Genomic DNA, 27727 nt, shown 5'->3' with positions numbered 1-27727 from the left:
AATGTAGGGTGCACATTTAGGATTAAGATCTTTGCTGTGAGGTTGAAGCATAATTTCAGTTTTTATTAGTCTTTAAAATAAGTTGCAGATACAGAAATGGATGCATACCTCAAAATCCCTCTGCAGGTCTCTGCAGGAGTGGCACTAACGCTGCTCAAACAAACATCTGGAAAGGTCACAGGTGCTTAAAGAACAAGTTTATTGACAATATCGTCACAAATAAACAATCTAAAGAAAATTTCAGAAATCTCTAAACTTAGAAATTTTAAAATTTTCTCATTGGCAAAATATTAAAAAAAAAATGAAGTGTAAGATGTCACTATATTCTTAAACTTTCCTAATTTCAGTATATTGGTTCAGTCCTTTAATTTGATAACACACATCCAACCCTTCAGCACAATGAAAATGAGTCAAAGTACAATTTTCCTTCTGCAAGGGGATCTCGATCAAGAAGATTTTTATTTTTTTTGCAAGCGTCTCCCTGAATCCTGTCTGCTCACAACTTGATAGGTAACATCAGCAAGAAATTACTTTATAAATAGTCCAACTGAGCCAAATTAATTCTGGTATTAACCAAAACCTAAATTTCCCCCAAACAATACAAAGCAGACCATGTAGTACAAGAAACTATCAGCATGCATTTTAGAGGTCATTTTTGTACTTTAGGTACATGAACTTAAAACCAAAGAGGGACAAGTGTGATAAAAATGTACTCAGATATTTCATAACATTAATATTTATTGCTTTATATGAATACTGTATTGAAAGCCCAAGCATTCAGTTTACACACAGAAATTATACAATTATATACCGTTTCACAATGGCAGTGAGCACTCATTACAATCTACAAAAAATCTACTTTACAGAAATTTAAAAATTCTAAATATCAAAAAGGTACAGTTGAAGAAACAGGTATAAATTTGGCAGCCAGTAATTGTGACTGGGAGGTTGCAGCTTGCATGTCTTTAAATATGGGAACTGGAAAATATTGAGTTTAAAGCAGTAGTTTGTGCTTTGAGCTGGTTTGAAAAAAATGTAACACTGGCTGTCAAAGTAGCATGTTCAAAAATATTTAGTTCACTTCCAAAATGTTATACAAATCGTGGTGATTCCTCTGCACCCCTAACCCTTGTAGCTCAGGAACATGACCAGGGTCACATCTCCATCCTTCCCATCCAGTGGTGTGATCAGCCCGATGCCACCTGCAAACCTTGGAGGAACTCTGAGACTTCTCTACAATATTCACAAGCTCCAAGAAGCACTCAAAAAGGCAAATACCTGCTCATTTCTTCCAAGGTATTTTATTTTCAAACATTTCTTCTACAAAAGTTTAAACTAATGTTTTGATTACAACGTTCTCAACATAAAGCACATTTTCTCATAAATAAATGAACTCTCCTTTCACTCAGGCACCTCAGAAGTATACAAAAATGTTGTCATTGGAACAGTTCTCTTGGAATGTGTTTACTCTGGTGTTTTCAACAATGTTAGTATTTTCAGGGTTTCATATGGGCCAGATTTCATGTGTTTTGTTTTTCCAGAGGCAAAGCAAAGTGCCTTGAGAGGTGAACTCAGTCTTTTCCTATAGAAAAAGTATTTGCTGTATTTATCTTTTATAGAAACAGAAAAATATACCCTTTCCCCCTTGGAACAGCGAGGGTACACGGAGGTGTGCATGCTGTGTGGAGATGTGTGTGTGAAATGGAACACATTTGAAACACACAACAGAAGGTTTCTTGGTGTGCATTTAAATAAAAATCCGGAAACCAGCCTGAAACCCCGAATTTCACATGTCAAATGTTGAAACTGTAACCAAAATATGGAGTAACTGCTAGAGCTGTCAGAAAAGACAAGACAAAAAGCTTTCTTGCTTACATACAACTAGGTGTGGTGATCTCCAAAAAAGTTGTCAAAATTATAATTACCTTCCAGTTTAAAAACTTTTATTCTAAATAAAAAAAACTATACACAAACCACTGATTTGACCAAACGAAAGTTCAGCGGTAAGCAGGACCTGAAGGAGCTGGTATTCACAGTTCTTATCATGTACAACTCTTTCAAGGTTCAATCCATGGAGAAGTTTATTTTACAACCTGCTTCTTTTTGTAAAACTAAAGGTCCACTTTATTACATAAAATTATTTATACAGTGTAAAACCGGAGCCTTATGGAAAATACTGCCTCTAAGGTTTATTTAAATTAGTCTTGCTCCATAGGTTCATCTGCAGCTTCTGTGGCTTCATCACTGTTTTCCATCGGGGTCTCTGAGGAGTTTTCTGGAGTTTCACTAGCATAGGACCCCAGCTCTTCTGTGTCACTGCAGTCAGCTCCACTGGTGGCAGATGCACTGATGTCACTGTCAGCTGAGTGTAAATCCTTCTCTGCCCGTGGCTGCTCAGACTCCTCCATGGGATTGCTCTCCTCAGAGCTCTCTTCAGCCACACTCGAGGAGTCACTGTCTTTGTCGTGATCTTTTCTGTCCGGACCAACGTTTCTGGGAGACATGAAGGACTCTAGGAACAAAAAGCACAGTGTTACAAAAGGATTTTCCAACATATCTTGATCATGCTACTTTCCACTCCACGTTATGCTGAGCAGAACTTCCACAGCACAGTCAAGGACAGGAAAAACAGACAAATCCCAATTTTATTAGAAGAGGTAAAGCGTCAGAGCCATCTTTGTCACGATATCCAAGCTATCCCGACATACAATAAAAAAAAAGTTATTTTATTTAACAGGTAGCTTCACTTAATTATCACTGGATAAAGACAAAGTTTAAGTAGTAACTTTTTCTGGCTCCCCAACACTCTCCACTTGCTTTCAGAAGCAGTTCTTTGGAAATTATGAAACCATGTCTGTTTCAGGTGTGCAGCCAACAACATTGTACAAATACATGAGCCACAAAAAATAATTCAAAGGAAACTTTGAAGAATATGTAGAAAATAGATTAGTCTCTTAACTGCAGTTATTTTACTTTTTTTTTAAACTTAGGTACTGATCCTGCCTTACAGTGAGATAATTTTTACTGTTCTAATAGGATATGAAGATATTGTTGCTCGGTCTCCTCAGTGGAAGGACATAAATTTGTATCTGTATTTAAATAAATTCCATAATTAATAAAGACAGTCAAACAGATTTGTGACCCATCCCCGTTCTGGAGAAAGGATGAGAACACCCAATAATAGCCTAACACAAGGATTCTTGAATTCTTGGTGCACCCTAACCGAGTTCATGGCCTCATAAGATTTTAAGTACCCCTGTGTAAGTTTCAAATTGAGCATAGGACCAAGGAAAAAGAAATAACAGAATTGCTAGATTATGTGAAATTGAAGTAGGAACAGGGAGCTCTTCTTTAAGCACAAATGGAGACCTTCACAGCAAAGAAAATCCCAACTCCTTGGAAGTAAAAGACAGTGAAATCTGAAATACCTTCCTCCTCTTCCTCTGTACAGTGCTGTCTGGCACAGGAAGCATCTTTTTCTTTATCCTGAGATGTAGAGGATGCTTCTGTCTCTTCCCCCATGCCTGAAGAGACTTCACTGGAGGCAGTTTGGTTTGGTGCATCTCTGGCTTCCCCTTCCTTGTCAAATTTAAGTCTTTTTACCTCATGTCCTTCTGCTTCTGCAGGATCATCCTCAGAGTGCTTATTTTTCACTGGGCTGCTTTGAGCACCTTCTGATTCAGACGCTGGTGATTCACTAAAAGCAACAAAACCAAATGTAGCTTTTATTGAAGACAAACATTCTGTATCTTGTCACACTTTAAGAAAAAAGTAGCTAAATTAATCAACTCCTTTGATTAAAACATGTTAAGTGGTAACAATAGAATTTGCTCCACTTACTACAAAACAAAACCTCAAAGTCATCACTCCTGATTTAAGACTCTATTATGCATCCCTTAGAGGGTCAGTCTTTTTTAAACTATTTTTAAAACATAAATAAAAAACCTGAGCTTCAAACACACTCCTCCTGACAAACCTGTGTTTCTTCTCCTCTGTTTGCTGCAAGCTGGGCTCTTTATGCTCTGTGCTGTCTGGCAAACCGTTGGTTGTCATGGGAGCTGACAAGGAAACCTTCGTCCGACTCACAGGTCTGGGGGTCCCAGGGCCATTTACATTCGATCTTTAAAAATAACAATGAAAAGTGAATCCAGCCTTTCAGCTAAGTCATTTGTTCCTACTTGGCAGAAAGTAGTTATAGCCTTCCTTTAAAAGATCAACAGAACTAAACAAAGAGATGAAGGACCTTGCTGCTTTATATTGAATAAAACATTCCTCGCCTGCAACGTGCAGATTTGATAAAAAAACTTCAACAAAAAAAAATTTCTAACAATGAGGTTAGAGAGATCAAAATACAGAGTATACAGCACACATGCTCATGCTTCCTCTACCCCCATTCCCAGCATCTCACATCACACCTCATTTTTAAAGGTGCTTATTCCCAGAACTCCACTGCTTTGATCCAGTACAAACAAACCCCTGGAGCTAAACTCACCTGTCAGAGTACCCTGGTGAATTCCCGGGGAACATAACACCATTCATCCGATTTAAACTACTGGAATTGTTTTTCCTAACAAATAAAACAACAACAAAGTATTATGAATAAAGAAACTTTAAATCACTTTAAGCTTGTTTGCACAGAATTTCCCAATCTGAATCTTACAAAGTCCCCACTGTCAGTCCCCAAGGGCTCTTTATTTATTTCCAAATTATTACACTTGCAGGCACCATCCCTGCTGCTGACTGAACTGTTGGTAACAAAAGCTGAACTCTGCATGCCTGGCTTTTAGATACAACTACTGACAGCAAGAGAGACATCAGATACACACACGCATCCTCCCTGTTACCGACACAAGCTTGAAGTTTCATGGAAAAAAAGGATTATACTCACTCTGAGGATGGATATACACAGCTGACAACCATGACATTCTGTAATATACAAACAACAAACACATCAGGAGTTCAGAAATAGAAGCTTCAGCTCTTGACAACATCCCAGAACTTTTTAAAAAGTTACAGGATTTTGGTCCTATCTGTTAAAATACCTCTGCTCCCTTTTATGAGCTCAAGCCATAATTACACTAAAATTCAGGATTTTATTAAGTTTGTTACTGTCCAGCACTTTAATCCTCAGGCCTGAGTGTCTGTAATTTCTAACTGAGGGATCTCTGGAGAACAAAGTACTCAGAAATGCTGAAGCATCCTACTGTGGAACCACATTCTCAAAGTCTCTTCCTGGCTTCTGAAGGATCCCATGTTCTGATTCAAGCTATAAAATGCCAGTTAAGACACCTGTGTGCTCTTCTGAAGGCACACTCTGCTAGACCACAGGATTTAAATACTGAAACAAAAGACATTGGAGGGAAGGGGCCTCCCATCTTCTTCACCTCTGGATCTACTCTGAAACAAACGAGGGAGGAAATTCCTGATCAAAAGATTGAGGGTATTTAATCTGATCATTTCTAACTAGGACTCCATACAAAAACTGCCACCCTCCACAACCTGCAGTACAGGTGGAGTACTGCACAGTGATTGGGAAACACAGCAGTTGCAGCCCTGAGATTAATTTTTGTCTGCAGTTATTTAAAAACTGCTTTTTGCTGCTGAAAGCTATGAACCAAGCTCAGACACTTAAGAGCATCCATTAGGTGTACTCTGGCTCTGAGCCCCAAGGAAAGCAGCAGACCTTTGGGAGCAATTGGGAAGTTATTAAGCAGTGGCTGTGACTGTGGAGCTGCGTTCTCTCTCAGAGAAATACATACCTTTTCCACACCTCTTAGAAATTTGTCTGTTCCTGTGTAATTCCTCCTAGGATCTGTCAGCAACTCACAGAGTCGCTGGATAGTGAAGGGGATGCTGCAATGAAATAGATTTGTAACAATTTAATTTTATTTTAGTAAGTACAACTGTTAGGAAGTAACAACATTATCACTTTCTCCCCCTTACTGAGAAGGTGGAACAAAACCAGGATCAAAATTTGTTACCATGAGCAATACTGGGTGGCACCTCAAGGCTTTATTTTCTCCTATCTCATACAAAGCTGTTTCCTGTGCTCACCACCACAAAACCCAAGTAGAATCCTAAACACACCATCCCACATCTCACAGGATTCATTTAAACAATGAAAACGAAATCAGATCATCAACAGCAAACTTTCTGACTGTACTATTCCAATACCCAGAACAGAAATTGTAAGGGATTCAAAACAAATTTGAGTCATACACACTAGAGCTAAAAAAGTCTCAACTTGTAGTTTATTTCAGGTTTTACAAAACACAGTTACAAAAAAAGCAGTAAATGTTGGAATTAGTAGAACCATTATACTTCAGCTGTTACAAATAATCTATTTTGCTACAACTGGACAATGTACTCATCTATCAAGGAACAGATCAGGAAAAATAAGTAATAATAATAATAAGTGATGTGTAAGCTCATAGGAACCCCATAAACACATTTTTGGTTTTGACAATTCTGCACTCAGTTTCATCCCTGGTGAAATGAGAAACTGACCTTTCAGACAAGCAACACTTTACAAACGATTCCCAGTTACCTGAGGTGTCACACACTTTCAATCCAAGTTCAGTGTCACATTTAAAAAATTTCTGTCAAAAATATTTCAGTAAAATTATGAAGCACCATGCATTTTTATAGTCAACTATTGGAAGCTGAAGCCATAAACATTTAAAAGTTATCTAAGAAGAATATTTGGTACAATACAATATTTATGAACCATTTCATGGTTGGGAATACAATTGACCCCAAATCCAGAGCAGCATCAATCCAGACTGACATGTATATGTGTGTGTACATCCCCATACAGTAAATTTTTGTCCAAATTCCACATTTATTATTTTCTGAGGAAGTCAGTACATAGTATCTCCAGCCTGTGTCATGAGCTAACACAGCATGGATCTCCAGCTGCTCATTAGCTAAAAAGCCACATTAGAGATGCCCAGATCTCCACCAGCTCAGTGCAGAGAGGTCAGCACAGCTCCAATTCATCATCCCACATGACACTTCACTTTAACTAAAAGCCAGTAGTACTCAGAGAGTGACTAAGTATCAACAATTTAATTATGTTTTTCAGAACTGCCTGTACATTGTTACTGAGGAAGTCCTAATCCTCAACAAACCAGAAAAACCACAGGAACAAGTGTTCCTTCTAATTCAGTTTATTACATGAAGGCTCTTAAGCTTGACAATAGTTCTGGAATTCTTAATTTCCCTTCCCTTGCTCTTCATTGGTCAAGCAGCAATCTTTTGACACCCAAATTCTTCAAAAAATCATCTACCTTAGAAGAGACCTTAAAGATCAAGTCCATACTCACACTATTCAGATTCTGCACAGTGCCTTCTTTTAAGTCAAAAAGAATTTCCTCAATCAGTTAATCTTTCCATACAGATAAAATATTAAATTAATCTTACTATTTCTTGTGATGGTCATTTTGGTTTTGGGTTGGAAATTCAAAATGGAAGAGATTTTCCTATTTTTTTAATAGAATAGACAGTCCATTCAAAAATCCATTTATTCAACAGAAACAAAAACATACAGATTTTTAAATTATTCTCCATCAGCCAGATCTGTAAGACATCCTGGGGAATCAGTACCTGACTAATTTGGGTTTAGCTGTAGTTTTAATTGGTGCCCTGGAATGCTGTGCCATGAAGTGTTTTGGAATATCAATGCAGTGGTAATTCCCCAAGTACAACAGAAAATTCAAGAAATGTGCAGTCTGCAACTAATTCCAGAAGGAAAAACTGTAAAGCTGTGTTTTTTGTTGTTTTTTTTTCTCTCAGTTATAACAAGTTAAAAAGAAAAAGGCAAAAGCTAACTCAATTCCCTCCAAATTCTTCCCAGCAAAGTGAACTTCGTGCATTGAGCAGCAGATGGCACCCGGGGTCACACAATCACCCCTCTGCACAGAACTCCTTCGACATTTACAAATGCTTTTAGTTGACAAAAGCCAAAGTTAACTTCACCTCAGAAACTCTTTCTGGTGAAAAAAATATTGTTTTAAAATAGTTCAACAAGGTAATTTTAAAACACAAGCAATTTAAATTGGTGTAAATCTATGAAGGAACACCAACGTAAAGTTTGTGCGCAGTACAAGAACTGATTGTAAATACTCAGAAATTTAATTAGCTCAGTACATGAGCTGCATGAATAGTCCTGATCTGCCCACTTAAGGTAACCACTTAAAATTCTATACCAACACACTCAAAACTGCACTTCCAGCTCTACAGTCCAGAGTGAATAACAAACCAAAAATTCATCTGGACAGAATTGAAGAGGGATCTGGGAACATTACTTATAACAGCTACATTAAATTGTAGAAAAAAAACCCCTGTAAATGAAAATTGGATTATGATCTATTTTATTCATGCTGTGAAAACTTCTCTGCCATGAGAGATCCCAACAACTTAGAACTTGGAACTTCTTTGTTTCACTAACAAAGGATAAAAGGATTTAGAAAATGACAGAAGTTCCTACTCCAAAGCAATTTTAAGAGAATTATAAGGAGAATCTGGCTCGGCAGACCTGTGCAGACGCACCATGTCAAATAGATATAAACAGGTCAAAACAGGCAGTTTGTGCTTTTTTTAAAAGGCACTTCAGCTAGAAATACCCCACAACAGGGGTCACTCTTAATGTCTTACTTCTTCAACTCAAATTAAGTTTTTATAAATTTGCTACTTTGATGAAGTCTTTCCCTCTCTCTTAAACAAACACAAATAAAAATGTCCCAATAATAAAGTCATATCAAGTAGATTCCTTGTCTGCCCTGGTACCCTGAAATGACACCCACAGCTCTAAAGCAGCCTGGATATACAAATCACACAACCCAAAACCTGCTGCTGCTTTTTGGACAGATCTCCCCATGATTCAGCTTTTACAATCACATCCTCCCTGCCGGGGTTACAGGATTTACTAAATGAACCACTGTGCAATCCCAGATCCTGAAACATCCCCAGGCATTATTTCCTTTAAGGTAACTAATGGATGCAGTTTGCTCCCTCAAAGCCTGGGAGTCTCACTGGAAAGTATGAGGAAGCTGAGCACCCTGAAGTGTTACAGCAAAGGATGAAAATAGCACAGGCACAGCCTAAGCTCCAGACTCGTCATCCAGAGGTTTGTTCAGTGCACTTGGGAACAACAGCAGATAACAGCAGCCCATTCATTAGCTGTCCCTGGGAGAACATTACCCATTTTGTGGGCAATGAAGCATGAACAAAAAGCTGGGGGAGGCGGGAGAGAGGCAGACTTGAGCATAAAGGATAGGTTTGTTTTTAAATTCCTGCAGTGAAGCAGCCAGGTATAAATATTGGGGAGATGAGAACAAGCTGAATTTCCCATTCTTAGAAGTCTCCTACATGAGAGCAATTGTGGGGGAAAGAGGAGATCCAACTTAAGGCTCCTAAACTGCAAATAAATGAAGTAGCATGAAACAATGACAGTATAAATGATAAATACAGCATCAAATACAATACTAAGGACAAGTCAGTAGTACCTCTGAACCTGAAATTTCAGAGTATCAGGAAGGCAAGATTTAGAACATGCCCATTTACTAAGAAGCTGGGAAAAATGCTGAAGGTCTCTTAACAAGCACTGAGCACCACAAGCAGGATGACTCAGCTTATGGCAAATAAGTAATCCAGTTTAACAACAGAAATACTAGGTAAGCTAGTAAAAAGGACACACCAAATAAGACAAAAACTTCAGGAGCTTTATTTGAAAGGAAACAAAAACTTCCAAAATTAGCAAACCAGCAAAGGGCACAGATACATTTCCATTTAGGACACTGTTATCAACAGATCAAACACCCCATGTCCTTCATCAGTATCACTTCAGCTATAAATTTGAATCTGGCATAATTTAGTAATTCCAACCCAGGTACACCTTGGCCTCCTGGTCACACCCTGTTTCTCACAGCACAATTTCTTCAAAAGCCAGTGAACTGCCACAAAACAATCAGGAACTGAACACCAGAAGACCTCTGTCCATTTGGTATTTCAAAATGCACTAAAAGAAATCTGACTTTACTGCCTATTTAATCTCTTAAATGCACACAGTAATATGATACTTCTTTGAACTGCAGTGTTTAAAAACTAACCATATATTGAAAAAACAAAGTGAATGACAGCACAGCATGTCACATGTCACACTTTTCATTCAGTGACACAATAATAAAGTTCAGAAACTACTGTAATGTATTTCCAAAGTGTATATTTGCTTCTGCTCATCTATTCAAGGAAGCAAAATGAACAGTCACAGAGACAGTACAAACTAGTATGTTAAAAACATGGGAAATATGTTTGTTACCCTGGCTTTAGAAAACAAAGGATACATACCCATTAAATCCAGTAACAATTTTCAGGATTCTTTCTTTCATCTCTTCAAAGGGAATATATTCCACATTTGGATTGGGGGGCCCTCTTGGTTCAGGAGCTGAGGTTCTGAAATCATCCATGACTTTCTCCAGTTTGAAAATAAAATAGCCTTTAAACTGAGACCACTGAACCCTGCATAAAACACAAGCATCGAGACATAGGCAAGTTAGTCCTAAACCTAAAGAACAACAGTGTAAGTTTATGTTTGCATAACAATCTTCCCCCTGGTATGCCAGTCCTGAGATAAACGAGGCAAGTAATGCAGTGCTGTTTCCCTTTCTGAATTTAAAGCACGGTAACTATTTCAACAATTACACTGGAACAATGGGACACAAACCAACTGCCACTAACAGCAGGGGAAGCCATTTCATTAAAGAACCAATATCCACTGACAAGGCAAGCCTAAACCTGAAATATACAGGTGTCTATACAATGTCAAGGGAGCTTAGAGTTTTCACTGAGCTCATAAGAGGTCAAAGGGGAAACAAACAAACAAACCCAACCAGCAAAAAACCACAAAAGCCCACACCAAAAAACCCCACCACACCAAACCACTAAGTTTTTCAAGTTTGGAATCCATAGAGCAACTATACACAGCATCATCTGCTCCCCTCACAAAACCTTACCGAAGGGCTTTTGTAACTCCACACACCTTAAAAACATTTCATGGTACCTCTTTTTCTCAAAAAGGCAAGTATTGCTGTACCACAGTCGGCACTTGCTGACAAATAACTGAGCAAAACAACTTTGACTCCCAATAAACATTCCCACAGCAGTAAGCTATTAGGATGGTTCCACATTAACTCCTGCCTTACAGCATCAAGTTTCATCATTTATAAAATTCTAGATTTTGCCATTTTCAAGCAAACAGGTCCCTCTCATGGGGTACAACAGACAAGTGCTGAGGCAGCCCCTCCCCACCCATGGCAGCCACAGGAGACATTCAGGGCCTCCCAGGGATGTGCATGCTTGAGCAGCACAGGGAGCCACGTGAAAGCAGCAACTGATTTAGTTCAGGATCGATTTGTTTCTATTCCTGATGCAGGAGCTTGCACAGCTCCAGCACAGAGAAAAAGGAGAAACAGGGAATAACAAACCAACAATAATGAAAGAGAGAAAATTATCTTTGACACTTATCTGTAACACACATGCTCTGGTAGGAGCAGGCTCAAACCAAACAAGTGTCAAATGTGAGCCCCTGGACAGCCCTTCAGCTCCTGCTCAAAGCAATATTCAGAAAACTATTTAGCCAAAAGCTCTATCTCTACAGGCTGCCTTTGACAGCCCTGCCTATTTCTGACCCCAAACAGCAGCTGCCCTTCTGTGGGGCTGACACAGCTATGTGTGCTGTGAACCACACGTGGTGATGTTTGTTTCTCCAGCACCAACACCACCAAATCCCAAACCATGGGCCAAGGAAGCTCTATCAGCCTGTTTGCACCAGAAAAGCAGGGCCACGTCATCTTTGCCTTAATTTTCACCTTTTTCTCAAAGAAATAATTATGAAATGAAAAGGGGAGAAACACAGCTCAGGTTTATCTACAGAGATCCAAACACAAAGTCCCTGTCTTTCACCAGGAATGATAAATTTTGCAAGAATAGGGGTATTCCAAAGAGGAAAGCAAACTTCTGTTTCCTTCGCAAGAGACCTTCAGGCACCTCACACCAAGAGGGATCACAGGACTTAGTGAATAATAATAAAAATTAATAAATAAATAAACATGAAGGTCCCAAAAGGGAATGGTATGGATTAAAGAGCACCACTGAGTCTAGTTGGATTGTCTCCAATCAGCATTCTACATCCAAAGCAGAATACCATAATGTTCCAAAGTACACTATCAGGCATTACTACTGCCTGCAAATGTTAAATTAAAAAGCTGTACAATTCTGCAGTGTTACCACCATGAAACCAAAGTGTTAGTAACAAATCACAGATTTAATACATAAACAAACCACAACCACAGTAAACAACCTCATGACAGTGTGGGATTACTCCCCACAGAGCATCCAAGAGCTTTACTTGCCTCATGAAAGGGGATTCCACTATAATTCTAAGCATTCTTTGACAACCCCATTTGGATATATTTCCACACTGTCAAACTTGATTTGTTCTTTGTTTTCATTGTTACTTATTTCTTGCTAAATAGTTACACTTATCTTTTCACAACTATTAACACATCAGTGTTTGAAATAAATCAACAACATGAGGTTTAAAATTGCAATCTCCTACCTGAAAGTGGCACCCACCTTGACAATGCTGAAACTACAGAAAACAAAGATTGTAACATTGTGCCTATATCGAGAAGTTGATAAAACCATCACTTGGATTTTAAACTACAAATCTGAATTAGCATTTCTCCCATTATAAAAAGGCTAAGAACTTAACATCTGCAACACACTGAACTACTGACATAGAAAGCATCTCTCAACCTGCATTCCAAACCACTTGCTAAATGGCTGTTGGCCAGGTAACACGGAAGGCAGGTTACACACAGAGGCAGCAGGGTTTGAGGATAAACTCACCCTGCATTCACAGGGTGACCACAGCTAGCCTAGAGAGCGACACCATCTCAAATCAACCCAACAAACTGTTGCTGGAAGCTGTGTAAGCACAGCAGAAGGGGCTCAGCACAGCCTTGCTGCTCAGACATTCACTGTGTTTCTCCAGCAGTTTTTCCCAGCACTGCTGGATTCCCTGCTGCTCGGGCTGCAGTAGCAGCAGCAGGAAAGCTGAACTGCTCAAAGGCCACTGTTACACTCAGTGCAATCTCAGACAGAGCAGCAATTCAAACAATAAACACAGCTGTTCTGTGCATCTCCTGACATCAGTGTTGTTAAAATAATGAACTCATTTCTGACCAAAAGAACCAAAATTATTTCTGCAGGGACAGTAAGATTTTCTCAGTTCCCATTTACTTAGTGGAAGTGATCAAAAGTGAGTGTCACAAGAGCCAAGTCACCTTTCCTGTTTTACCAGTCTATGAAAATGACACGTACAAGTTGGCATCAGCTGAACTTTACACAGAGAATACCAGTTCCTTCCATAAGAAGAAAACCATAAAAATGGGTCGAGCTGCTTGGCAGTACAAAATTAAGATTAGAAGTCACATATCCTGCTAGCTATCAAAGCAATCTTTATCTACAACTCTAGAAAAAAATTTTTCCCATTCATGGAAAGACTGGTTGCTTAGAAATACAGACAACAGAAGAGACAAACAAGTGCCAAATATCTGTTTTCTAGGAAAAGAAAAATATTCCACATGTATCATAAGCTTCCTGAGAAAGACCTCTATTTTCTCTGCTTTGTTACACAATGTGAGAACCCAAAACCAAGAGAAAAGTTTCGTCAATACTTTCTATAGCTGGATCAAGAGCCAAACAGAAGCAAAATTTTTTCTACTCTGTTTTATGTACGAGCTCATTAAGTTTTATACACTGGAAAATAACTGATAAACAAGATAAATTCTGTAAAGAAAAAACAAATTTAAGAAATTCCATGAAGAAAATATTGTTTATACTTTTTTTCAGAGCAGGCTTGTTTATAAATACTTGCTCTTCCCACTCAGCATTGCACATAATCAGCCTTTTCTTCCAAACCATGCTCTTCCTGTCCACCACACCAGCTTGGGAATTTGTATCAGCAACTTTGAGAGCTTTTAGAGCCACTCAAAGAAAAAAGTTACTGAGAGCACCGCATGATCTGAAACAACATCTTCAAAAACAATACTTCAAAAAATTAGCTGATCCCAAAATGTTTTGGTTCAGTGTACTTTCATTTTAGAGAATGATGGCTTTGTAGTTATATACATTTTCTGTACTTGAAGGCACCTTTCACTACAGTATCTGGGTCACCCTGTGTAAATGTACCTGTACAAAGAGCTCTCCTGGGCTAATGAGCCTGGAGTTCCACATATGCTCAAAATAATTTAGGAAAAATGCCAGCTTATCATAAAACTCCTCTGCTTTCCTCCCACCAGCTCCTGCACCATCCTCCCCTTTATCAACCTAAATTATTTGCCCTGGCATGCAAAAAACCAAGAGGAAGAAACTGATTTCAAGAAAAAAGCCCCTAAAAGGAAAAAAAAGTGAAAGGCAAAGGAATGGCTGAAGAGGAACACAGCACTCAGAACTAGAGTTTGTATCCATACAGACACCACACATTTCAAATTTTCCCAGGGCAGACACAAATGTTGGTAGTTTAACTTAAAAAATTTAACTTTTAAAAAAGCACCTTTAAAAGTCAAGCAACAAATGAGAGCATGGAAGCTCACACAAAGTCCAACAAATTCAGTCTTTCTACCTTACTTAAACATTTTATACATGTTAATAATGTGCCTCAAGGTATGAGAAGATGTTTAACACCCTAATATTGCACCCCAGTGCAGTCCCTGATCTTGCAACTTCATTGAACATTAGAGACATAAGAGAAAAATGGACGGAAAAGACTTCAGTGTTTGAAGACACTCAGCTGTGTTTTCAAAGTCAATCAGGAAAGCAGACAGCACCTGACCAAACAGCCAATCCTACAAAGAACATCAGTAAGTTTTGAGAAGATTTACATATAATTAGAGAGACAAGGTGACAAAACGCTAGGAAAGGGTGAGGCAAGACATGAGACATGAAATGAGCCAGTAGGGATTAAACTAAATGACAGGCTAAGCAAAAAAAAAAAAAAAAAAAAAAAAAACAAAAAAAAAAAAACACTAATAATTTTTTTTTTTCCAAAAAATCCCACGCATAACTAACAAAACCTCAGAATGGGATCAAAATTAGTAGATGAAGACAAGAAACTTAAATTCTAAGAGGAAAGCCACAAAGGAGGGGTGGGGAACTCCACAGTCAGAACAGTGAAACAGTAACACAGTGAGTCACAGAGAGTTGATGAAGCAGCAAAAATATCTCCACTGCACAGGGAAGAATACTAAAAAACAACAACAAAAAAAGAGAGATTAATTTAGACACAATCTAATATTGTCAGAGCAGAGTCATGGAAGAACACAATCCTAAATAGCTCTGTTCTCTAATAAAAGCAATCAATCTATTTCACACCTGTACTTGAATTACATGATTTGCTCTTGGAACTAATCCATTACTACAGATCAACAGAATTTGCCAAGCAACATCAACCAAGTTTAGAAATGCACCAATTCTACTTGATGAACAGCATCCTCAGCAGGGAACAGGCCACCTCAGACAGAAAGAAGGGCAAAATCTGATGCAATGCTTTGATTTCAAAGAATTAGTAGCAGAAAGTTACTTGCAAGGAATGACTGTGTCTCTGCTAACATGATTTGCACAGGATTCACCCTTCTGAACATGCATATCCAAACAAAATTGCATTTTACATGGAAATAATCTAATCATATCATTCCTAGAGTGTAAAAGACATTCCCTCATTCCCTTATCTCCTGCTTATGCAAAATGCTTGTCCTGGAGAAACTGAAAGCAGTTTCTCTCTCTTACCAAAAAGCAGTTCTTCTCTCCTGCCACAACAGTTCTTGGGGAGGAGGAGAACAGCTCAATATCTGCACTGTTGTTTGTCAGAGAATTAACTGGTATTTTCTTCTGACCATTGGACAAGTTTTCATACCTGATTCTTTTTCCACTTGTTATAGTCACTTTGGGAGATAAGGTGTCAACAAGAAGAGTAAAATGCCTAAAATATTTAACAAAGTTGTTTGGGCAGGACCTGACAAAGATAAAAATCCCTGCTATTTTTAAGGGAAAACTATCCATGTTGAACAAATTACATGGTTCCCTCTCACATATTTAGCACTGCAAGGCTTTGCTGTAACAGGGCATCCCTATACAAGAACACGACTTGGACTCGAGGCGGAGGCGGGGCTGCCAAGTCTCCAGGAGTGCAGAAGGCAGCTCCACTGATTTACTCATCTCCTTTTTAAAAACTGACATAAAACATCAGACATAGCCCTGGGGGAATGCATATGGCTCATCCACTTTAGACAAACTCTACAGATTTTAAGGTTCAAACTCCAGTAAGACCTATTGAAGTAAAGCAGGACAAAACCTAAAATTCACTGAAGAACTGAAGGAAGAATTCAGAGTGACTGAAACAAGGCTAACTCCTGAAATGAAAGTACTGCAATTGTTCCATAAATCTTTCTGGAATTGCCTTACAGATTAGAGGTTTAATTAAGAAAAACATCATATTGAAGAGATGTTAAGCTTCCAGAGACCCAGCTATGTACTTAAAACATGAAGAGTCCCAGGAGTCCTGGTGGGATGTCTGTCTTCAGATTTCAGAGTGTTTAAGTTCATTACAAAATTACTTGATTTAAATTTTAAGAGGATGCCATCTGTTTTGGAGAGATGCTGAATACCACACAGAACATAAAATGAAACCAAAGTGGATCTACTATTGATTCTGTTCATTGAACAGGCCATAAAAGAAATATCAGAACTTAATAAAAGGAAATACTTCCCTCTCCACACTTCTCTCACTATTGGCTCTCTGACAAGCAGAAATTTAAAAACAAACAAACAAAAAACTACCACAAAACAAAAATACCTCCACCAAATTAGGATGAAAACATCTTATGTCCAGCTAAGCTGATTTTAAGGCAATGCCCTCAGAGACTGTCCTCTGGTTCTTTCCTTATGTGTTCTGAGGGAGTCACATAACATGGAACAAGAGATGTCAGTCACTGGTATTACCTTTACCCCCCCAGTTTTTGCTGACTTACATGACAATCCCACAGAAACCTGCTAGTAGGAAACAGATGTTTTGAAGTGAAGTAACTTGCCAACTTTAGTAACTGTTTCTTTTCTTTTGTGTCTTGTTCTAGAGCTCATAGGAGATGAAGATATACTCTAAGACAGTAATTTCCCCAGGCTGTCAAAAGCAAAATTAAAGTTTCATCCAAAACAAGTAAATTCCTTTGCTATTCTGGTCAATCAATGGGATCTCCAGAATTATCTGCAAAGTGAAAAGGCAGAGAAAATGAAGTGCACTCAGCAATCACATACCCAATTCAAGCCCCTGGCAAGGCAGCAAACTTTCCAGCATGCTCCTCCACAGCCTGGATGCACGGCCCGTGCCTGCCACCAGGGAGCACAGAGCCCAAGGCAGGCATGAGGAGCCCCAGTGCGGCTCCCTTCCCCCAGGCTGTGCAAAGAGCAGCAGCGGGGAGGCAGCGCCGGGAGCCTGCCCGGGGCACTCCTGTCCTCCTCCCTGGCAGGGCCTCAGCCCTCGGAGCAGCACCCAGAGAGCTGCAGCTGCCCAGGGAACCCAGGGAGTGCAGGCCTGTGGGGAAGGAGACCGAGGCCATACTCAGCTCTTCCCTTGGGTGTCTCTGTTCTACTCCTACTCCCTCCACCTTTCCATTGTTTTGAATCAATCCTAACCTTATCCAGCACACCCAAATTTGAGATCTATTCAGTGGCTGTAAACAAGGATACCTGGACATACACAATTGTACAGAAAGGGTGCACAAGCTAAAAATTTTAAGAACTGCCTGTAAAACACAATTCCCAGTATTTTCAGACCAGCAAATGAAAAAACCCAAACCTGTTGCCATTTCACATGTTAGCTTTCATACAGGAATTACTATTTCATTATTTAATATATAAACAGATTACTTCTTAAACAGATGTGCTTTCAATTTTTTTCAGAAAATACCACTGAACATTTCTGGGATAAAAAGCTGCAGCACTGAACTCCCAGTAACAGGGACATGAACCATGCTGAGGTTCCCACAGGGATCCCATCCCAGTGGGGAGCAGGAGGGTGCTGGCCCACCAGACACTCAACCTTGTCCTTTGTCTACACTAAAAGGGGCAAGCCTGCTCTGCTGCTCCCACACGTTCCTGTGATCCCACACACAGGGAGGTGAGGCAGATCACTGATCTAACCACAAAATTAATGCTGCAGATAAGGCTGAGTAAGGTGTGTGATGTGATTAGTAGGGAACTAAGCCATTTCTTTAAGCAGCAGCACTCATTTATCAGGTAAAAGACCATACTTCACCTAATTCCACTCTTGCGTCAAATATTCTTTGTATTTTAAACCTATCTTTCTATTTGTTGTGCCTTATTTTAACAGTATTTTGATGCAATTCATTTTACTGTCATGATTTTGCACACTGCTGCTATTTTCACCATTCACACAGTGCAGATTAACAATGGAAATTCCAAACAATGACAACAGATTGACACTGTAAAATCCCCTGTACACCAATGGAGACTGGATTCTGGCAAGCACACAAACACCTCAACCTAACATCAAATCAAAGCCTTAAGCAAGTGCTAGATCCTTTATGAGTGTTTCTAAATGAGCAATCAATTTAAAAGTTGAGATGCTCCAGGTAGGGTGAATTTCCTGGAACACTGCCTTGCTGCACAGTGTGCTCCTGCTGGGAAAACACTGGCAAAGCATTCGTCCTGGGGGAGCGTCCTGTTCCCTTTCACCTGATAACTCATGTAAAATTAAACACTCACATTTTATCTTCAGCAGGGTTTTACCTCATGTTACCTTTCATTTTAATTAAAAATATATTGAAGAGTTCAAAGGAGGAAAAACTGGTATTTCCCACAAGCACAGGAGGTGTTTTTCCATTTTCACTAGCTGATTGTTGTCAATCTAAATCCAGTCTTTGCTCTCCTTGGGAGCAAAATGAGCTCATTCCAGAACCAGGGAAACTGTCAGGCATTAGAACTACATCTACTTCAGTAGTGAGAGTGTTCACCTCTGCTGCTTGCAAATGACTACTACTCTTGCCAGGAACAACAAAGATTAAGACTTAGTTATGGAAACAAGCAGCTGAAGAAGACATTAAAGCACTATCTGTAATCATCAAGGGACTAATTCTAATCTCTGCTGATAAATATTCAGCTGACTCTAACAGAATATAGCTGTCCCACAGAACAGAAACAAAATTTCAGGCCAAAATTTTCTACGAAGTACATTCGTGAATACAGTTATCTAAAAACAAACTCAAGTACCTTTCATTTTCTTTTATTTTAAAGTCAAAAACTGACCACAGGACAAAAAAGTACAAGATTACAAAATTGTTCATTCAAAAATGAACTTCCTTGTATCAGAGTAGAAAGCAATACAGGACACCAATGTCGCTTCAGGTATCACCAGTTTACCCAGAATAACCAAATCCACACAAGAACTGCTGCAGCTCCTCTGGCCAGTGCGGCTGACACTGTTAGAGGAGCTGGTCACCTCAGAGGAGCTGCAGGCCACACTGACATAATACGATCAGATCTTTATTGTATCAAGCAATAAAGCTGGGAAAGCAGATGAGGAAAATGTACCCTGTGCAGCTACTCCTAGATCTCTGCTGCAGTGAGTCCCTGTGCTTGGCACCTTATGCAGTGTCCCAGAAACCCACAGGCCTCACAGCAGTTCTGCTGGGGTCAAGGAAATTGCACTTGTTACTGATTCCTTGCAAAACCAGAAACAAAAGCCACCTAATTGGCTTCTCCACAAGGCAGTTCAGCTGACACATGCTCAGCCTGGGATGACAAGGTGTACCCTACCTCACTGACCTAATCCACAAGCATCAGGTGTTTCTGCATCTTCACACTCCCCTGCCACTTCCAAGCATCACCAGGTATTGCCATCATGGAAATTTTGTCATTGTCTTCAAGTAGCTTTATTTCTAAAGCTGAGACCTGCCAGACATGTATCAGCTTTGTGGAAAAGCAGCATTGGTCTGATTTATCCATAAATTGATAATCCACTTTCCCCAAGTCAACCAGACTGCTTTGTACCCCTCCTTCTGTGCGCACTACTGCCTTGTTCCTTCCCCCCAGGTGCCATCAGGCACAAACCTTGCCAAAAGCTTCAGACAGGAAGAGGGATCAAGGCTCATCAATTACAAAGTCAAAATGGGAAAATATCCTTGCCACTGAGAAGTGTAATATAGAAAGAACAATACCCAAATGCCTGGAAAACACCTTCAGCTGAAATATTAACAAGCACAACCCCTATAGAACAGAGATCTGAGGCCCACTGGAAAATATCAGAGGTCACACTGAAGCAGTCACTACAGCAATGTCACTGAAAGGTGAAGGTACAAATCAAGAGAAACCCTGACAGTGACAACAAATCCTATCAAACAAGGCAGAGAAGTGAGCTTGAGGAGAAGGATAAGCACAGAATACAAATAAAAGTGATAATCAGAAACACATGCAACTGCATTAACTACCAGAGAATGCATGGTGGGGAGGTTTTCTGTGCAAAGTGACATGGACTGGCTGCCAAAAAGATTATCAGGAAATGTGCTTACAAGAATGAACTGTGTATATCAACAGGGAAGGAAGCCATGCTCACACTGCAACTCTTAAAGTGCAAAGAACTACATTTGTGATTAAAACAGTCCAATCACCCCAAAAACCTCAGTGCTGCAATCAGAATTTGCTTTTTGCCTTTCCTTACACATGTTACATAGAGAGACTAATGTTTATTAGGCTCAGTTCATCACACACATTTTATAACGGCAGTTGAAGTCTGACCTTTATACTGTAAACCCCACTCCCAATAGATATGAAGTGGCAGCACTTAAAATAAAACACTACAACAGTGTTTCCCAAAGCAGCAAGTGATTTCATTGATATCACCACTGACTGCTCTCAAGTACTGCAGCTACACAATTCACACATACAGAAATTTTTGCTTATAATAGAGGTAAAAGAACAAGGAAGCTAAATTAGTGTTAACAAAGGTACATCAGCAGGCCTTTTGACCAAAGATTCCTCTCCTTTGGAGACATCAGTGGATTATGAAACAGAAAACAGTGTCAGTGGAATGGGAATTAGTAGGGGGTAATTCCAGATGCTGAATGGAATGGAGTTAGTGAGGAATAATAGTGGACAACAATGCAAGGAAGTTTACTTACATCTCTTGCTTTACCAAGAACATGGAAATGGAAGAGGCTTACATTATCAAAGGCACACAGAAACTGCTTTCAGAAAAATAAGATCGTGCTTATTACAGCAGAAACTTGACAATTGTTTTATTTCATGCTTTTAAAAAATCATAAGGAATTACATTCCCCAAATAGGCATTAAGATTTCCAGAAAGTAAGTTGTCTCCAAATCAGAAAAAATGCTAGAACACACATGTTGAGCAAGACAACTGCTTGCTGAATAAAAGCAGAGAACATAGTTAAGGGAAAAAAACAGATTTAATTTAAGCATGTGAAATAAGCCAGAGAACATATGGCTAAAAAAACCTATACATTTGTAACAAGAGAAAGGATATTATACAAGTCTTCACAGTACATAGTTAAAACAGTTAAACTGAGATGCAAACTTGTTCTTGTAGGAATTCATGGCTACTGTATCTTCATTTAGCTCTCCTACAGCAAACAAACTATTTCACTGCTGTAATAAACTAACAGGAAAGTTAAACTGATTCAAAAAGCTTTAGAGTGTAATAAGAAAAAAGTTCACTGCTACATAAAGTACATGAAACAGCATCAAAAGGTCAAAAGTATTTTTGCCATTATCTCTGGTGGAACTGCAGTTATGTAACTTACATTTACAGTTATGTAATTTACCAAAGGCAAATCATCCCTGATCCACCTGACGACTGCCGAGGAGGGAGGACCAGAGAACGCTGTAGCTCAACCTGAGCAAAGCTGCAGCCCCGGTGCAGCTCAGGCTCTCTGCAGTGCCTGTGCTGCCGGGATCCAAAGTCCAGCCACACCCAGTTAGAAACGCCGGTGCTCAGAGCCCACAGCAGGGCACCCACTCCCTGTGCTGGCCCGGGGGAAGCCGAGCACTGCCGGCCGTGCTGCGACCGAGGCTGCCGCGGGAAGCTGAGGCAGCTCGGCTGCCTCGGAACACAGGCTCTGCTTGGTGGAATCCAGCTGCTGACTGGCACCAGGGAAGGGCCAACCGCATCCAGGGAGATGGAAACAGGTTCCTTCCTGAGAGGCACTGGGCCCAGGACGCTCCATGGGAAACACGCTTCCCCATGCACATGGTTAAGCAGTGAAACAGGGAGCCAAACTGAAGCTATGGAATTGCCACGACTGGAGATTTTCAGAAATGCTGCAGAAAGCCCTAATTAATTTTATTTAGCCTTGGAATTAGCTCTTCTTGAGCACAGGGTTTGCCTGGATCACCTCCACAAGTCCCTTCCAACTAGTCTGTGATGACAATACCCATGTCCAGATTTGCCCTATACTCACATGAATTAAACCTGACTCAAGAAACTCTGCAAAACCCACTTATGCTGGCCCTCCAGAAAACATGCGAAGAAACAACTTCAGGCTCAGATGAGGTTCAAATAAACACTTCAGAGCTTCCAAAAGAATTTCACTACAGAAGAAATAAAACCAGAATGTATTTTAATGGCTGTATAAGTTGCACTAAGGGGAAGAACCAGTGTAACTGCATCACGTCCTGGGCAGTGCTCTCTACTTAGGCCTAGAAGGATTTTACAATTATTCACTTCTGCCTACAAACTGCATTGCTCCAGATTTTGGTACTTCACTCCTTTCTGGATTCCTTCACTGGCAGTAAGCTTCTGCATTATACTTTCCACTATAGTAAACCATTAAAACTGCACTTTATGGGTTCCCTGCCCCAGGGCAAGAGTGAGGGAAATGCATAAAAAACCAACATAAAATTTTTGATTGCTTTAGTTTTCAAAGTTTTGTTTTCCACTTTAGAAAAATCTAGTTTTCCTTTCCAGTCCAACACATTAGATTTTCTTGGTGAAGTACCTAAATAAATGCGTTTAAAACATTTTTGCTATTGAAGGGGCAGAGTGACTCTAAACCCAAGAGAATTTTCTAAGAGGTAAGAGAAAACATTTTAAATACAGGACACATGATCACAATTGATAAGTGATCTTCATAACTATTTTTAAGAATTCTTCAGAAACAAGAAAAAAATGTTGCTGTTGCATTTTACTTCTAGTACTGCAATGATCTGATTTCTATCCCATCCTTTAAGGCTCTTTCTACTCCAGAAAAAATAGATAAGTGGATTTCTTACAAAAAAAAAAAAAAAAAAAAGAACACAAAACCTCATCCTGTTTCTAGGTCTTTCAGATACAGCTAAGTACTAGGACTAAGAGATTTCCTCCCTCTTCACTTTCCTCAGTGTTGCAAGTCACACTGATCTGTTACAAACTGGAGACAAGGAGGTTATAACAAACTTCCCTGACTGTACTTGGTCTCACAAAGGAAATTCCACATAAGTATCTCAGTAAAAAGCCAGTAAAATTGTAAACATACTCCTCAGTAAAATTGAGTATGTTACTGCTCTGAAAAGAAAAAAAAAAATTCCTAAGATTCAAGACAACTTTAAAAAGGTTGAACAACAAACTTTATATTAAATTTCATCTAAGGCTATGTCTTACCATGGCAACTGTTAAGAAACAAAAACATTTCATAGTAGCCAAGCAATCAGACTTTTGCTTCTGTCACCTCAAATAAAGGAAGTTTAGACTGGCTTCTGTAAATGTAGGCCATAATCTCAGCAGCAATTAAGTGAATGGTTAACTTTGCACAAGAGGAAAACTTCAACTTCAAAAAGATGAAGTGAATGCACATCATTGTATGATCAGGACTTTACTGCACAGCACTGATAACTCACCTAGGCTTACAGCGATAATAGAACCAAAATTAGCAATGTTTTGTTCCACACCTCCCTTGTAAGTGAAAAAGACCTCTAATTACAATAAAGATACTAACAGCCTTATCACAGCTGCAGTGGTGGCTTTACCACCTCTCCTTTGTTCCTCCCCTTCACCACCTCTCCAGCTGCAGTGCAGTTGGAAGTACCAGCTACCAGGACAGAACAGGTGGATCAATGAACTGAGCCTTGTCCTAAAGAGTCAGGACTGTGAGAAGTTCCAGCCCCAGGTTCCTATGGAGTTGCAGAAGCAGCTCAACAGCCCAAGTGGAACAGTGACCCACGGGCTGCACCAGGCAAGGCTGCTGCCAGAGTAATCCCAGGAAGATCAGAGCCTCACCTAAACCTGCACCTACCTGTTCCCAGCTCCCTCAGATGAATAAGCACTTTGGAACAAGTGGGGGCAGGGAAGTACCCAGCGACCTTACCTGAGCCTGTGCTTTCCATCTGCTGGGTGAGCTGCGTACGACCAAGCTTTGAGCAGAACCTAAAACGTCACTTTAATTTACTTCATTACTACCTTTTCAAACTAATTTTACTGAGTCACCAAGATCTGCTGCAACTGCGTCTGGAAACATATGGAGGATGAGAGCATTTACCCCAGGATGCAGACTGCAGCTTATCCTCTAATAATCAGTATTCATGATGAAGTTAAAAAGCTGACAGAACCGCCATGAAGACCATGTAACTCTCCTAGAACTAACAACTGAACACAAAAATATTTCACATTTCACTCGTCCTGATTTGCCTCAGTACTTTTTGTTTGTTACATTAGGAACAGGCTGTGACTGAGTAAGATCCATTGTTGTTCAATAATCAAGTCTGCAAACCATGGGTGTAATTACCCCTGACTAAACCATCCCCACTGCTTGTTTTTTTAAGCTATACTCTGAACTTTGTAAAAATCCTAACAAATGTCACAGCAAACTAGTAATTTATCTTCTCACTTCAAAGTATCCACTGGTTTAGATTCTATTACACAAAGTTATTTTTACATAAGTGAAAATAAAGACTATCTAGTGCATTTTAAATTTGCATGTACTTGGTAGGTCTGCCTATTCCAGAATACTTGTACTTGTCAAGCTGTACCAGCTTAAAAGTACATTAAGTTCTTAAAAGGCATGTTAGCAATCCTCATATGAGTGATTACCAAGAGATTTTAATTTTTTACTCATTTTTCCCCTGATATTTTCATACATAACACAACAGTGAACACACAAACATGTTTCATGAACAAATACAGACTTTAGTAGATAATATGAAGCAAAATTGAGTATTATAAAACAGTATTTCCATGCCTATCTCCAGATTATATTAGGCACTTCTGATGTACACATCCAACATCTTTTAAAAACCTATTTAATGCAACTGAAATGTTTAAGAAGGCTGAAAAGAACTACAGACCTCAAAAAAAAAATCCAAAAAGAAAACCCTGGAAACATAGAAGGCAGGATCTGTATATCAGATGACAGACCCCAGTTCAGGTTTAAGTGTGTAAAAACAAAATAAAAATAATTAAAATAAACCTAGAGTTCCTAAATGAAAATAAAAATCGGAGAGGAAATAATTTTCCCAAGAACTTGCCCCTGTAGAATCACTTTTTAAAAATTACTTTGGAATATGCGTGATAGTGGCAGAAACAATGAAAACAACCTGAAGAAAGATCTCAGAATGAGAAAAAAAATTTTAAACATATTTTAGTATGGGCCTACTGTGGTGTGTTTTTTCTGTATAATAAGCACTACACCAAAGCATGAAGCATTACAGATGTGTATGTCTGTTGAGCATGAGCCTTTCATTCAAAGAGCAAAGTACATTTCAGAACTTGTTTTTCTTTCTAAACCATTAATCCAAGCAGCACAAGCAAGCTACCAAAAAAAAAAAAAAAACCACCAAAAAAAACCCATCAAAACCTACAAAACCTCTTACAAGTTCGCGGGACGCTAGAAACTCAAACAAAGCCCCTGCGGTCATTGGTTGATCACAAAACACTCGCAAAAGCAAATCTCCCCTGCTGGAGCCGTGGTCTGGCACTAGGCCTCAAAAACAAGGAGACAGCCTGGGCGCCAGAAAGTGAGCCAGGCAACGGCAGCGCAGCCGGGGAAGCCTTTCCCCTTCCTGCCAAATAGTGAGCCACAAGGAAGTCACCAGCAGCGATCCCTGGAAGGAGCGCGGCTCCCTCCGCTACCGACCGGGAGAGCCGCCGGGAAAGCGGCACGGGAAGGGCGGCACGAGGGAAACTCCACCGAGCTGAACAACATCGGCAGCTCCGAGCGGCTCCCACACACCTCGGCTGCAAAAGCACCTCCGGATCGACCCCCTTCACCAGCAGCGCCCAGACACAATCACAGGATGGTTACAGAGCTCAGAAAGAAACAATGTGAGCGACTGATATCTTTATGTAAATAACACAATTAGATACTGCGAACACAGTTATACAACAGCGTATAGCAGGCATTGCAACAGCAGCTGAACTTGCCACTTGCAAAACCTGAATGTCGCTTAAAAATCCATGGAAAGCAACAGGTTTTTTATTGTGCTGAGCAGGATCAGTAAGACCCAACAGACACCCCAGAGCAAAGCCTATTCAAGAAGTCTCCCCTCGTTAGATCAAACTATCAGCAGACTAAATTAATCCACACAAAATTAAATGGGAACTAAGGAAAGCTTATTCAGCTCGCTGAAGCAACCTACAGGCAAAAAAAAGAATCCTTGTAGAATCTCATTGACGTAAAATTGTTTTAAGTCACAACTGAGGACCACCAAAACAGTCACACTTACATCGTCTCTCCAGTCTTAGCAACATGACAAAGAAACTGATCCAGTATTGGACACACTTCCTTCTTTCCTCTCTTCTCAAAATCTGTTGGCATGAGAACGACACAAAAAGAATGGTAAAAGAAGACGGGACAGAACAAAAATTCACAATTAGCGATTTGCTTGAACTATCAGTACAGCTCACACATAAACACTGTTGTGTTCTCACAATGCTCCGGCTGTTCCCATGAACTCCACCAGCTTCCCAGCCCTGGGAAACACTTATTATTTTTCCTGCGGAGAAACCGCACGCACTAGAGTAGCAAAAGTTGATTTGCAACTTCTTCTGAGCAGCTACGGCACAGAAAGAGACTGATTTCCTCAAGCTGAACCCAGAACAGAGCGGGCTGGGGAGGGAGAAGGGGACAGGTCCGGGCTGGGCCGGGATGCGAGGGAAGGGGCCGGGATGCGGGGGAAGGGGGAGGAACGAGAGAGAAGGGGCGGCCAGACCGGGGAGTCCAGGGCGGCAGCCGGGGAGACCCAAGAGTCACCGATCCCCCTCACGCAGCCCCGAGGGTCGTTGGGTAGGGAGAACGGGGGCTCTGCCCTCCACTTCCCCACAACGACCCCCGGGCTCTCCCCACTCTGCGGGACCCCCCCCCAGCGAGCAGCCCCCACCCCACAGCGCGGGGACCCGTCGCCCTCAGCGAGGGGCGCTCCCCCCACAGGGTCTGAGGGACCACAGTCCTCCCCTCCGCGCGGCGACACCGCTCCCCCAGCCCCCGCCGCCAGCCTCGCCGCCACCTTTGAGCGCCTCCTGCAGCCTCTCGACGTCCATGATCCGCCCGGGCGATTCCCCCGCGGCTCCGCGCGGCTCCCCCGCCCCAGTCCCGCGCAGACCGGGCCGCGCTCACAGCAAGACCCCGCGCTCAGCGACGCTCCAACATGGCGCCCGCGCCGTGCC

At 40.5% G+C, this 27727-nt stretch overlaps 1 protein-coding gene across 1 annotated transcript; it reads right to left on the bottom strand.

Moving 5' to 3' along the window:
• Window positions 1–182: 182 nt before the first annotated feature.
• On the bottom strand, window positions 183–27727 carry PPP4R2 (protein phosphatase 4 regulatory subunit 2). Its single transcript, XM_084214165.1, has 9 exons — window positions 27568–27727; window positions 26788–26869; window positions 10348–10518; window positions 5760–5853; window positions 4889–4926; window positions 4493–4567; window positions 3977–4120; window positions 3429–3697; window positions 183–2512 (listed from the first exon to the last, which is right to left on the bottom strand). The coding sequence occupies exons 1-9, from the start codon at window positions 27599–27601 to the stop codon at window positions 2199–2201; spliced, it is 1221 nt and encodes a 406-aa protein (XP_084070291.1). The 5' UTR covers window positions 27602–27727; the 3' UTR covers window positions 183–2198.

The sequence above is a fragment of the Fringilla coelebs genome, assembly GCF_963513975.1.
Source record: "Fringilla coelebs genome assembly, chromosome: 13".
NCBI lineage: Eukaryota > Metazoa > Chordata > Aves > Passeriformes > Fringillidae > Fringilla > Fringilla coelebs.
The sequence above is the reverse complement of the archived record's forward strand: the minus strand, read 5'-3'. Positions and strand labels throughout refer to the sequence as shown.

Bases quoted from the DNA above. Each gene is read 5' to 3' on its own strand.
- PPP4R2 (XM_084214165.1), bottom strand. From the start codon at position 27,601: ATGGACGTCGAGAGGCTGCAGGAGGCGCTCAAAG. The intron at 26,870-27,567 runs GTGGCGGCGAGG...TCATGCCAACAG, and splicing joins GCTGCAGGAGGCGCTCAAAG to ATTTTGAGAAGAGAGGAAAG. The intron at 4,121-4,492 runs GTGAGTTTAGCT...TTATTTTTAAAG, and splicing joins TCACCAGGGTACTCTGACAG to ATCGAATGTAAATGGCCCTG.